General features: G+C 39.6%; 1 protein-coding gene across 2 annotated transcripts in view; it reads right to left on the bottom strand.

Annotated features, from left to right (window-relative positions):
- Nucleotides 1–14,349, bottom strand: part of CDKL5 (cyclin dependent kinase like 5) — a 185,359-nt gene that overhangs the window by 26,661 nt on the left and 144,349 nt on the right. For both annotated transcript variants that reach the window (XM_027962883.3, XM_060407647.1), the window contains exons 10-12: nucleotides 13,359–13,439; nucleotides 10,517–10,668; nucleotides 3,918–4,884 (exon numbers count right to left, since the gene is read on the bottom strand). In XM_027962883.3, the coding sequence (XP_027818684.1) occupies nucleotides 3,918–4,884; nucleotides 10,517–10,668; nucleotides 13,359–13,439 (1,200 nt within the window). The remainder of the gene's footprint in view (nucleotides 1–3,917; nucleotides 4,885–10,516; nucleotides 10,669–13,358; nucleotides 13,440–14,349) is intronic.

Here is a 14,349-nt window from a genome sequence, read left to right as displayed (position 1 = left end):
AAAAGCTCTGGCCTAGAGACCTGGACATTCCCTCAACATCCCAGCTCCACTCTGAACTAGCTGGGTAAACTTAGGCAACCCATCCAACCTCTCAGAGCCTCAGCATGCTCATCCATGCAATGGAGGGGTTGAATTAGCTGACTTCAAGTACTCTCTTCTACTCTGAAAAGCAGCTCCTAGGAGAGAAACCTTGAAGGCTTCCTTTTTCCTATATTCAATCCTTCCATTCACAAGTCCCGGTTCTACTTCTGAGGAGTCTGTAAGACTCATTCTTTCTCTGTCTTTCCACTGGCACTGACTTAGATAACATATTCTCACCTCACACTTGGGTCTAAATCTTGCATTTTTCCACTCTATGCATGTGGCACAAGTTGCAATCCCACCATTCTACTTAATGTCTCAAGTACCCTCCCCTTCTCTTCCAGATAGTCTTTTTGGCCCTCCCTTGAGCCTCTTTCCTCATGCCCACTCTACTTTCTTCCCCTGGTGAAGCTCCCAACATCTTCAAAGTTGCTGCTCAGATTCCACCCCTGTCCCCTGGGGGCCTGCCTCAGTCCCCCTGCGGAGACTGTGCCACCCTCCTCTGTCCCTGCATTGCGCACAGCTCCGGCACAGCACAGGCATGCAGTCTCACAGTACTGTCCCCACCTATGTGTTGGCAAGTGTCATCCCACCACCCGAGCCCATACATTCTAAGAGGACAGGGACCACATCTTGATCTTTCTAGTTAGAGACTATCATGGTGCCTAGCTCAGTAAAGGCCTAAATACATCTTCATCCTTCAACCAAAAAACCTGTCTCCACATCTGAGCTTCAACAAGACCTCCAGTTGCTCCAAAAGCCATTTCTGATTGCTCCTGCTAACAATGATTTCTCCCCATCCTCGAGTACTTTTTATAGCCAGTGCCACAGAAATCTGGTTCGTAATTATTTCACTGTTATCATGTATAATTTAATCTTCCCTAAGAGAAGATATATTTCTCAAGAGCAAGAACCTTGCCTCAGACTCTTTTAAGTTGCCAAGAATACCCAGCATACAGAAGGTATTCAGTGTCTCAAGAACAGCCCCCATCATCCCAGAAGCAGCAGCAACAAACTAAAACCTTTACTCTGTTCCCAGCATAGGGTACACAGTGCTTTACACACCGTGTTTAATGCTCGCAACAATACTCAGATGAGGAATCAAGGCACAGATAAATCCCCAAATTTAGAGTTTAAAGCATACTGCAGAACTCAGATACAAACCCAGGTCTGCCTGGCTTTCCAGTCCAAGCTTTTAGCTATTTTGCTAAACCAACTGCATAGTTATTGACAATCTCCCTCTCCCCAGCACCCATCTTGCTAGGCTTCCCACTGCAGAGTCCATTTGTATTTTCTGGAGCTTTGATACACACTGATAAGCCTATTTTTGTATCTTCTAAAAAGGGGGTACTTTTCCTACATAACACTCTTTTCTTCTTCTAACACTGTTTTTTCTCCAACTTCATGTCTTTGATGCAGGTGAATGTTTTATGTCACAAAGATATAATTTTAAAAATATGTGTTCTATGAAAAGATGCTCAACATCACTCATTATCAGAAAAATGCAAATCAAAACCACAATGAGGTACCATCTCACGCTGGTCAGAATGGCTGCTATCAAAAAGTCTACAAACAATAAATGCTGGAGAGGGTACAGAGAAAAAGGAACCCTCTTACACTGTTGGTGGGAATGCAAAATAGTACAGCCACTATGGAGAACAGTGTGGACATGCCTTAAAAAACTGGAAATAGAACTGCCATATAACCCAGCAATCCCACTGCTGGGCATACACACCGAGGAAACCAGAATTGAAAGAGACACATGTACCCCAATGTTCACTGCAGCACTGTTTATAATAGCTAGGACATGGAAGCAACCTAGATGTCCATCGGCAGACGAATAGATAAGAAAGCTGTGGTACATATACACAATGGAGTATTACTCAGCCATTAAAATGAATACATTTGAATTAGTCCTAATGAGGTGGATGAAACTGGAGCCTATTATACAGAGTGAAGTAAGCCAGAAAGAAAAACACCAATACAGTATACTAACGCATATATATGGAATTTAGAAAGATGGTAACGATAACCCTGTATATGAGACAGCAAAAGAGACACAGATGTAAAGAATAGTCTTTTGGACTCTGTGGGAGAAGGCAAGGGTGGGATGATTTGAGAGAATAGCACTGAAACATTTATATTATCATATGTGAAACAGACTGCCAGTCCAGGTTCGATGCATGAGACGGGGTGCTCAGGGCTGGTGCACTGGGATGACCCCGAGGGATGGGATGGGGAGGGAGATGGGAGGGGGTTCAGGATGGGGAACACATGTATACTCAAGGCTGATTCATGTGAATGTATGGCAAAAACCACTACAATACTGTAAAGTAGTTAGCCTCCAATTAAAATAAATAAATAAAATTTAAAAATATGTGTTCTGTTACAAGAATGTTACTTCTTTTAAACAGGTTAGTGTCAATTCTGGAGTCTGAAGATCAGTAAGATGGAAGAAGCATTATGCTAAAAACATTGAGATGTAATAACAATCTAGAAAGACTGAAAATTAACATTTATCTTGGCCTAGAGTTATATTTACCTATAGTTCTGGATAAATTTAAAACTTTTCAATTCAGTTTAGATATTGAGTAAGGTATTAGCAAAAGGGTTTGATTTAAGCAAATGTGGTTTGCAGAGATTAGAGAAAATCTCCATGAAGTCACACTTAATTTTGAGAAAATTAGCCAGATAGCTGATGAATTCTGTAAAAATTAAAATAGGATTCTCTAATGAAAATCAGAACTACAAGGTAGTTTCACCTTGTGCTGGTCAGAATGGTCATCAATAACAAGTCTACAAATAACAAATACTGGGAACAGTGTGGAGAAAAGGGAACCCCCTACAGTGTTGGGAATGTAACTTGGTGTAGCCACTGTGGAAACAGTATAGAGATTCTTCAGAAAACTAGAGTAACAATATGATCCATCAATCCAACTCCTAGACATATATCCAGACAAAATGATAATTCAAAAGGCTAGGTGCATTCTTATGTTCATTGCAGCCCTGTTTACAATAGCTAAGACATGGAAGCAACCTAAATGTCCATCAACAGAGGAATGGATAAAGAAGATGTGGTATATATACAGAATGGAATGTTACTCAGCCCCAAAAAAGAATGAAACAATGACATTTGCAGCAACATGGATGAACCTAGATATGATCATACTAAGTAAATTAAGTCAGAAAGAAAAAGACAAATATCATATGATATCACTTATATGTGGAATCTAAAATATGACACAACTGAACCTATCTATGAAGCATCAACAGAATCAGGGACACAGAGAACAGACCGGTGCTTGTCAAGGGGGAGGGAGGTGGGAAAGGCTTGCACTAGGAGTTTGGGATTATCAGATGCAAACTGGTATATACAGGATGGATAAACAATAAGGTCCTACTGTACACTATAGTGAAGTATATTCAATATCTTGTGATAGACCATCATGGAAAAGAATATGAAAAAGAATGGATGCATACATATATATATGTATAAGTGAGTCATTTAGCTGTATAGTAGTAATTAACACAACAATATAACTCAGCTATACTTCAATAAAAATAAATGAAATAATAAACAAATGAAAAAAGAGGTTCTCTAAACAAAATATGCCAGAAAGGAACATTTAAGAAAGGAAACAGATTTTGAAAAAACAAGCTTTCTGAGTTTCCTTGAGTACTCAACAACTAGCTTAAATAACTAAAAAAAATTGTTTTAAAAGATTAGTCTTTCAAATATTGCTTCCTTAAAGCACAACTGCATACTGACCCCATCACATCCCCAAACCACCTTCCCCTAAGGAGCTGACACACCTGGTCAAGGCCCTAAGTCGTACCTGAGGTGATAAGAGCTGCAGGCTGTTGGCTCTGGCCGCCATCCCTTGCCCTACACTCAAGCTTCCGTCCAAGCCCTTGGCTCTCACTTTGTCCCGGGTCACGTACATGGAATGCCTATGTGGACGCTGCTGGGAGGAGAAGGGGCTGGTGTAGCCCAGCCCATACGAAAAGGATTCATGAGGTGCCGACAGCGAATGGGAATGGCTGCTGTCCATGTGTTCAGGCAGCTTCAACTCCTCCATCGTCTTAGAATGCCTGGTTGTGGTTCGGCGTGAGTCAAGAGTGCCTTCACTTCGGTTATTTCTCCCCGAGGGGCTGAGCAAAGTTCTCGTATCACCGTGCCTGGTAGGGGTTGGGCTGGTGGGAGAGTTCAAGTCCAAGCAGCTGGATGGGAAGTACCTACTGGTATTGGACTCTGCAATCTGGGCCCGGGCTTCAGAAAGGTTGCTCACAGACTTGGAGTCACTCAACGCCCCATGGCTTTTGGCCTTGGTCCTATAGGAAGGACTCCGAGAGGACTGGGGAATGGTGTCAATGTAGCTGTGCCGACTCTGCTTTTCACCAGGCTGCAGCGTTCCAGCTTTGCTCTGAGAACTTTCCATAAAAGAGTGCCGGTTCTGCTGAGATCTGCTGCTTGACTTGAGGTACTTTGTGCCTGGGCCATCTGAAGGCTTTGGGTCAATATTAAAATCAAACTCTGTCTTTGACTTGGCTTCTTTCGGGCTGAGAAGGTGTGGAATGTTGTTGTTGGTCAGATCTTTGCTGGTAGACCCAGGCTGGCTGCCGGCTTGGTAGGTTTTGGTGTGCATGGGACTAAGAGTAGCCCCAGCAAGGTTTCCATTCAGGAAGCTTTCGTTGGCAGGAAGCCCTTCATCAGCCCGGGGCAGACCCACACCTAGGTTCTGGATATCTTTGCTGTTAGATCTGTGGTGAGACTGCAAAGCCGCACTTTTGCTGGCTTGGTTTCTGTGTCAGAAACGAAAGAAGCATATCAGTTTCCCTTATGAGCAGACAGACAAAAAGTATTACCAAAACAAGAAAGAACACCTAAAACACCACAAAGACTAAAAACATCCTCCCTCTCAAACATGTGACTATAAATCACATGTAATCTATCATTAAGAATAAGTTGCTTAGATCAAGTCACTCTGCCACAAAGCACTGGTCCTGATGAAGTGCTTCGGCATTCTTAAATGCTCAGCTAACTTGCTGCCAACATGGCTTCTAACTGATCATCTGGGAAAAGATCCTTTTGCTATATTGGGGCTCACATGAGTGTGTGCTATAGAAAGCCTGCAAAGAACAAGAGAGCTGAGCTATACATAAATTCTTTATAACTCTGTCTGCATGGACATCAGAAGGAGACATTTAGACTTGCAGACCACTGTGTTCCTTGAACTTCATTTTTATTTGTAAAACTCATGGCCTACCTCAGAGATTCATACAGCACAGAGACACAAGCACCTATGTCTCTTTTGTCTTTAGCCTGTATAATCAATGAATGTGAATTCTAGCAATGTACACAAAAAAAGAAAATAATACTCTAAAAAGAAGTGGGAACTGCCTGGTGCGGTTTGCTGGAAAATGTCACGATCAACATTCATGTTTTAGAGAAGTGGCAATACTTGGGGTGTGTCAGATACCTCCTGTACACTGACTAGGAGCGTGTCTCTAACTGGATCACAGGGACCTAAACAGGTAATTTCTCTCCAAAAGACACCATTTATTCTCTTCTCCATTTCACACTTCATTATTTCAAATGGGCTGAGGTCTTCTTTAGGACTGAAAGCTTCACGTCCTGCTTGGTTTAAAATACAAAATATAAATCTTGAGGAAAACCCTGTGCTCTCTTTGAAAGCTGAAGCTGGTAGCACAGTAAGATCAGTGTGATCTACTGTAACTATTTAAAGGACCAAATTACGGTTTGAGATAGGTGAGAATGCTTTTAAATGAATAGCAATTTCATTATTTTTTTAAATAAAAAACAATTTTTACTATTCATTCCAAAAATTTTGCTGCAAATATTGCTATTGCTAAAGATGGTTTCATCTGGGAGAGTTCTGTTCTCATCGCACAGTTATTAGAGGAAAAGTTTTTTCCCCCCTTTACAGTGGTAATCTGTCAAACTGTGTCTTCCTATTTTCCCTACAAGAATCCACTTGCTCAGGCATCAAAGGTGAAGGCCCTCATCCTCTCCTCCTCTCTTTCAGAGAAGTGTTAAAATGTATTTGATGGCAGGCATAACTGTAACAGTTTGGAAGGCCTCATCTCCAAAATGCACATACTAATCTCTCTCAGTTGGGTCACAAAAATTATAGCATTAAATAAGATCACTTAAATCTGAGCTAACTAAATGGCAGACCCCAGGTCCAGAGAGAAAATACAAAGAAAGGAAAGTTTCACTTTCTAGTAAATGATGTTAACAGAGTCTATCTCTAGATCCAGAGTTGACGGTCCCCATGTTAAGTTTTAAACTTACAACAATGTACATCTTAGAAACTAAAAATATCTCAGCAACTTCTTAAAAAACTCAAATGATGATACAGAGTCTCACCCATAAATAGATCTAAGTATGCTGGTTATTCTCCATGTGCCCAACCCCCAGTCCATTCTCCATTCCTCTCTGCTCCATCCTGGGCCTGGGGAATCCAACACTTCAGAGTGTGTCACGCAGCCTCCCTTGCCACCTAACTCACAGCTGGGCTTAGCAGTGCAAGGGTGTGGGGGCTGTCTCCCCTGCTCCTTCCTGGCAGTGGCCCCCTGACTCAGATTATAGGTGTGTCTCTAGATTACAGCTCTCATGGGGTGGCTACCCTGCCTGGTTTCCCTGGGCTCTCACAACCTTATTTTTTTCCTTTTCTCCTTCAGGACTAGAGAGGGTAATCACAGAGATAACACATGCAGACGATGCAAAATGTCCAAAGCTCAAAAGAGTATATCCAGAAAAAGATAAGAGAACAGTGAAGATAGCTGCTAAAGCTTTTGAAACTCTTGGAAACACTGCTCTCAGTGTGGAGCACAAACCTACGTATGTTAGCAAGAATATATTCATAGAAACATAAGATGCAATTTCTAATGTGAAAAGGGAGGCTATAAAGTTAAGGTGGAAACTTGTGTCAAAGTTAGGTTTCCCATAAAAAGTACAAAAAGCCTAAACCGCTATTCTCAAAGTTTCTGTCTCGATATTAATCTGAAGCCACTGACCTCTGCACACAATTCCTATGTAGAAAGGGCATCATATTGTCTTCAAATCAGAGCTCTGCCAAAGCATAATTTTAAAAAAAATGGTACGTAACTCACACAACTCAATACCAGAAAAACAAACAACCCAATCAAAAAGGGGGCAGAACACATAAATGGACATCTCTCCAAAGACGACATACAGATGGCCAATAAACACATGAAAAGATGCTCAACATTGCTCATTATTACAGAAATGCAAATCAAAGCTACATTGAGGCATAGCCTCACACCAGTCAGAATGGCCATCATCAAAAAATCTGCAAACAAACAATAAATGCTCAAGAGGATATGGAGAAAAGGGAATCCTCTTGCACTGTTGGTAGGAATGTAAATTGATACAGCCACTATGGAAGATGTATGGAGATTCCTTAAAAAGCTAGGAATAAAATTACTATATGACCCAACAATCCCACTACTGGGCATATACCCTTAGAAAACCATAACTGAAAAAGACACATATACCTCCATGTTCACCTCAGCACTATTTACAATAGTTAGGACATGGAAGCAACCTAGATGTTCACCAACAGATGAATAGATAAAGAAGCTGTGGTACATATATACAATGGAATATTAGCTATAAAAAGGAACACATCTGAGTCAGTTCTAATGAGGTGGATGAACCTAGAACCTATTATACAGAGTGAAGTAAGTCAGAAAGAAAAAAAAATTGAATATTAATGCATACATATGGAATCTAGAAAGATGGCACTGATGAACCTATTTGCAGAGCAGCAATGGAGATGCAGACACAGAGAACAGACTTGTGGGCACAAGAGGAAAGGAGATGGTGGGACAAACAGAGAGCGCAGAATAGAAACATATACACTACCACACGTAAAATAGACAGCCAGTAAAAATTTGCTGTATGACTCAGGGAACTCAAACCAGAGCTCTGTAACAACATAGAGGGGTGGGAGGCAGGTTCAACAGAGGGGACACATGTATGCCTATGGTGATTCATGTTGATGTATGGCAGAAACCAAGAAAACATTGGAAACCAATTATCCTTCAATTAAAAAAAAAAACTACTATTACGGAAATCCCATAGATCTCTCTGACACACAACTGGAAGGAATCCATGTTAAACCGCTAACCACTTGAGATTTTATATATTAACCCTTCTTAATGGTTGGTAGGATGGATAGATAGACGGCTAATCTCCAGTTAAAATAACTTTTCAAAGCAAACATCAAAGATACAAAACTATACTTTTATGGGGAAGACTGGCCAAGCAGGCCTGGTGAGAGGGCAGTGTGTGGCAGGATGAAGCACCATCCCACCATGTCCAAGGTGAGCAGAACCTCAGAAAAGTCTGAAGGAGACTTAGGCAAGGACTAGGTAATGCAGAGTCCACTGCCTCTCCTACAGAGACAGGGTGCGTGAGGACACGTGTATGAGGATACTTGCTGTCTCAGGGACAAGGCAGGGCATCCAACACGACATGGTGCCCTGAACATCTCTACAAGGGTGCTAGGAAGTCCAACAGAGCCATGGTCTATGAAGAATTAGCGTCTACAAGGGATTCCATGGAGGATATGTGGACCACAGACAAGCGTCGAGTGGAAATATTTCCAGATACATGTAAACTGAGCTAATGGTTTCTTTCCTAGATAAATCATTTAGGACTTTTTCTTTAATATATTCAATATATTGTCAAGACCTGAAAACAAATTCTTCCAGAGATTTTTATTTGCTTACAATTTCTATCCTTGTCTGCTTCAAAAGGGGATTTGGTAGGACTCCTCAAAGACCACATGAACCACATCCTCACAACCACACACATCCTCCTTGACAGATCCCTAAAGAGGGCTCCCAAGGAGAGCCTTGGACCCCACTGGGTATCTCTCTCAAGTGAGTTATTAGAGGATGAAGACACAGGCCTCCTTTTATGGTATGGTTACACTGCCAACCACTATAGCACAAATCTTCATCATCAGTCTACTGAACTTTCTATCACTGAGATCCTTATTCTTTGCAAATATAAACTAGAAGAGACAGGTGACAATCAACGTAGAAGGGAGACAAAAGCACCTGAACTGGGAGTGACCTCAGATAAGTCACGGGCATAAATGTGATGCTCTTGAACTCAAAGGAGCAACCATATGATGAATACTGGCCCTTGCCTTAGTGCACTGATCTCATGGAAATGGACAACAAAGTGAACACCAACTTAGTGAAACAGAATTTGAATCTCCTCCTAGGCCTCCTTGAAAAAAAAAAAAACAAACAGGTAAGAATGGTTTATATGATGTGAGGGAAACAATAACCAAACCAGTCATTTTAAAGAGAGTAAACAGCTATAAAACACAATCACACCGTTGTGGTTAAGCAGAAAAAATACAGGGTAAATGGTTAGTGCTTATTTATAGCTGTACTCACAGATCTAAAAAATACCAGGTCTTAAGCTTACAAAATTACAGTTGGTTAAGAACAATTGTTCTATGTGGAGAGAAAGGGGGCACAAGGGAAAAAAATAACTTATATTAGGAAAGCAAAAGAATTATTGTTTTCTATTTCTCCAATAGTAGATAAGAGAAACAATTTCCTCCAATAGTAGACAAGAGAAACGATTTCCTATCTTCCAAATTTAAGCAATTCTAGATGACAAGACCAGCTTCCTGGAACAGGAAGGACACTGCCCCTGAAAATGCAGCCAAAGAAGTAAGGAATGTTGCTTTTGGAGAGAGAACCTGATCGCAGGGTCCAGTTCCTTGAGCCCCCTCCCCAATCTCCTACCCCACAGGAAATACAGGGCTTTTTAAAGATTATGCTGAAAATTACATCAGAAAGCATCAATTTTAATCACTACCTAGCAAACTGATTTTACTATTTATATATTCTTATTCTTATGAAAAACTAGTTTTCTCAACTTAATGATTAAAAGACAAGAGCAACAAAAACACGAGCCCCTGCTATTAAGCCAGAACTATTCAGTTCTGTTACAAAGGATGTCCTAGGTGCCTTCCCATCGTCCTGTGTTTGGCATCGTCCTCTCCCTTCAGGAATCCCTTTGCCCTCACCCATCCTTCTTCCTCTGTGGATCACCCTTGTCCCATGCACACAGGATCTTCAAGCTCATGAGGCTAGAAACTTCCCTTTGTTGCTAAATCATGCTACCTTTCCCAGGGAATGCATAGGTTTCCCCGGGGAAAATCTTGTAAAAGATAAGGTATTTAAGACCCACACAACTTTTTAATTGTGGTTCTGAATCATGCAATAAGCATAAGGAAGATATTTTTGAATAAGGAGGGGTTTCCTTCTTTTCTCTAATTGCATCATTTGAGCAGCCACCTCCTCCACCTACTTTTAAGACCAATACTGCATCTGTATTTCCTTAAAAGGGAATATTTACCTATTAGACAAAGTGCTGCTTTCCACATGGTAAGGTTTTCTTTTTGCTGACCTTGAAGGGGAGCGATCCAAAAGCCTCTGGGTTTGGAATGTAGGGTGATTCAAACACTGTTCTGTCAAGTATCTGTCAGCTGGGTCCAACTTCAGTAAATTCTTAGGAAATAAAGTTAGGATTGGAAAGAACATCACAAAGTCAAATTTAAATTGTAATAAAAACCACATTTCTTTTCCCTATAGAAGAAATGCATGGTCATTGCAGAATATCTAGTAAACACAGTTTAGTCTAAAAAAAATTTTTTTTAAAGGACTGTCTAAATCACTCATAATCTTACCATTGCTGTCCTCTGGGAATATGCCCTTCCAGACCTTTAAAAAATATCATGTATATATTTTTGTCTTTTACAAAATCTGGCTTATATTACACACAAGTTTTGTATACTGTACCTTTCACTTCCTAATTAAGAACATTTTTACAACATAATTTAAATATTTAAAATGTATTCTTAAATTTTACTTTTGGCTGTACCACGCAGCTTGTGGGATCTTAGTTCCCTGACTAGGGATCAAACCCAAGCCCTTGGTAGTGAAAGTGCGGAGTCTTAACCACTGGATTGTCAGGGCATTCCCTAAAATATATTTTTAAATAAGTACACATTCATATCAAAAAATATACACTTTTCGTTTTTCTCTTGTCCTCCTTTCTGGAGGAGGCAGCCCATTGTACATGTGTCCTGTGAATCCTTCCACAGGTACTTTGTGCATATCTCTATCTGCTCTTTTTATTCTATTCAAACACACATACACACAATAGTCTGCACTTGAGTCTTCTTTCCACTCAACAGTAGATCTTAAGAGATCATTCCATATCAGTAATTCTATATACTATCTTAGGTCTATCGATTACCTACAGGTAATGCTACCCTAAGTAGCACTGTTTTCCTTCTTTTATTATCATGAACAATGATGCAACAAAGAACTTTACATGTTTTAAGTGACTACATGGAAGTTAGTGGTATGATTTATTTAATGATTTATTGTTGGATGTCTAGATGGCTGCACTTTGCACTATTATAATTAATGCTTTGATGTACACCTGAAATCATGGCATATATCCATTATCCCTTGCATAGGACAAGTTCCCAGATATCAAACCCACAACCTCTGTATTGGAAGGTGAATATTGGCAGTGGGCTGCCAGGGAAGTCCCAATGGTAAGTATATTAAGTGAATGACAGTTCAACTGTTCAACCTTCAAACTGATGTAAATGCATAACAGTTCAGATTATTGTCATATTTTTATCTGTGTTAGTATTTACCAGGTACCACATTTGACACTGGGTAATTACATTTGGTAATGATTTAACAAAAGAAGTTCAGTTATTTTTAACTAGAAGAGACAAAAGGCAGAAAACATGAAATTATATTTCAGTTCTATTTTACTCTATTTACATTTTAAGTTACCAAATAATTAAAGCCCTGATAAATAAATATTGACTGTGTGTAAGAACAGATTGACATAATCCAACTGATTTAAGAAATAATTTATGCCTAATTAATCTTAAAGAGCCTGAGGACTTTTTTTTTAAAATAGCATCTCTCAATCTGTGTTCAGAACAACACAAGTGCTGTAGCATTTTTTTTAAAGTATTTATTTAGTATTTAATTAAATTCGGGAAATACTTTACTGTGAGATTTCTGAAAGCCTTTATAAGTTAATGAACATTGTGAATCTCTAAGAAAGGTTATATCCTATGTGGCCTTTTCCAAAGGCTACACCCCCCTCCCTCACCTCTGCCCCCACACCTATTTACACAGTGTTCCATGGAACACAGATTAACACAGTTTTAAAGCAGAGCAAAGTTCTGAGAGTGCTGCACAGCAACTTCCAACTGTGCTAAGTATGCCTTTAAAGGCTCTGTGCAGTGTAAACTCCTATGTTTCTGACAGTTGACTGAATTGACATAAAATTGATCCATTAACAAGTATCTTTTGAAGGTCTGCTACTATCAAATAACTTAATACTGGCTGCACTGAAAGCTGGAGAAATGTGAAAAAGCAGTTCTTACTGAAGGGGCTAACCATCTACTTCGGTAGAAAAGCTTGAATAAAAAATTGTGAGAACATTTTCAGCAGTCCAGAGCATTGAGACCTTCTGGACAGGGACACCAGCAGGAGGAGGAACATTCTGGCATGGTAGCAGCAGTGATTTTGCAGTTGTCAAATGAAAAGCCAGCGAGAGAGAAATCACCTAAGAGCAGAATTATGTTCACTGATAAAATAATCTTATGGGAGGCCTTGAATACGCAAAAAATGTTAGAATCTTTTTTCTTTCAACATTCATTTTAAGATTTGTTTTTAAAACATGATGCCTGAGGACTTCCCTGGTGGTCCACTGGATGAGACTACACATTCCTAACTCAGGGAGCTGGGTTCGATTCCTAGCCAAGGAATCAGATCCTACATGCTGCAACTAAGACCCAATGAAGCTAAGAAAACAAAACAAAACATTACGCCTGAATAGCTAAAATGATGAAAAAATTTTAATGATTTCCTTACTATTTATATTTAGATTGTTATTATTCTGTCCATTTTAGCAATCTAATTTAGGTATCTCATAGTCCTGTCTAGACAGAATGTTTTAATACCAGATACTGTTGTGATTTTAAATGAATTGCACGCCTCTTCAGAGGACACAGTCCTCCACTATTCACCACTACACTACATACTACACACCTGTTAACAAAACATTTAATTCATAAAAGCAGGCTATGGTCACATATAGACACAAGAGAAATCACAAACCAAAAGACATTTCGTATAGATAACACATCAACTTGTCCCACCTTCATTAAGTCAAGTAAAACGCTGTTTAAAATTCCAAGGTATCTTCTCTCCAATGACTGAGGATGGTTAACAGCTGGAAACTGTAACAACAACATGGCAGGAGTATTAGCACACGGGGAAGGGTATGTGTGTACACGTGCTTTGAGTGTTGGGGGAGGTAGCAGAGGAGCAGAGGTAGTGCCCTAGTGCCAAAGTTAAATTTATTTCACATAAATTTTGGTGTCTATATATTGAGCTTGGGATTAACAGGTGAAGTCACTCAGTCATGTCCAACTCTTTGCAACTCCATGGACTGTAGCCTACCAGGCTCTTCCATCCATGGGATTTTCCAGGCAAGAGTACTGGAGTGGGTTGCCATAATAGGACTGAGTGTTAAATAACAGGAAAACTCACAAGTGAAACTTAAATCTAATCAGACAACACTGAAGCATGTAAAATAAAACAAAATATAAAAATATTAACATTTGAAACTACTCAGTTTATACAGTATTGCCTTAAACAGATAATTCCATTATAATACAATTCATACAGAATTTGTCTGCTTATACAGACAATTCTTATACCTTTTTCACAAAAACATATAATTTACTTCTGAACATTAGAGAATGAAAAAGAAAAGGCTAGTACCTGAAAGGCTACAGAAGTAAAAATAATGAATTCAGACACACGTTCTATTATTGCTTTTAATATACTCTTTGAATGACCTGTTTTAAATTTCTTACTTTATGTAAGTTGGAACAGAGGGCAAACAGGCTCCTAAATTAACAAATGCATTTTTAAATGAAATGAGGGGAAAGGGTCAAGTTTATTCAGATGCTCTGTCGTTCCCTCTGCCAACTCACATTTCACAATATCTAAGTGGATGGTAAAATATTAGAGTCTAATGCCATGTATTCCCTCCCAATGGGAGGGCTAGTTTGCTTTTAATATGTATTTCCTTTATACCAATATAAGAAGATTTCAAAGCCGAAAATCTCTAAACATTCTAAA

This window comes from Ovis aries, chromosome X (assembly GCF_016772045.2).
Source record: "Ovis aries strain OAR_USU_Benz2616 breed Rambouillet chromosome X, ARS-UI_Ramb_v3.0, whole genome shotgun sequence".
Taxonomy (NCBI): Eukaryota; Metazoa; Chordata; class Mammalia; order Artiodactyla; family Bovidae; genus Ovis; species Ovis aries.
The sequence above is the reverse complement of the archived record's forward strand: the minus strand, read 5'-3'. Positions and strand labels throughout refer to the sequence as shown.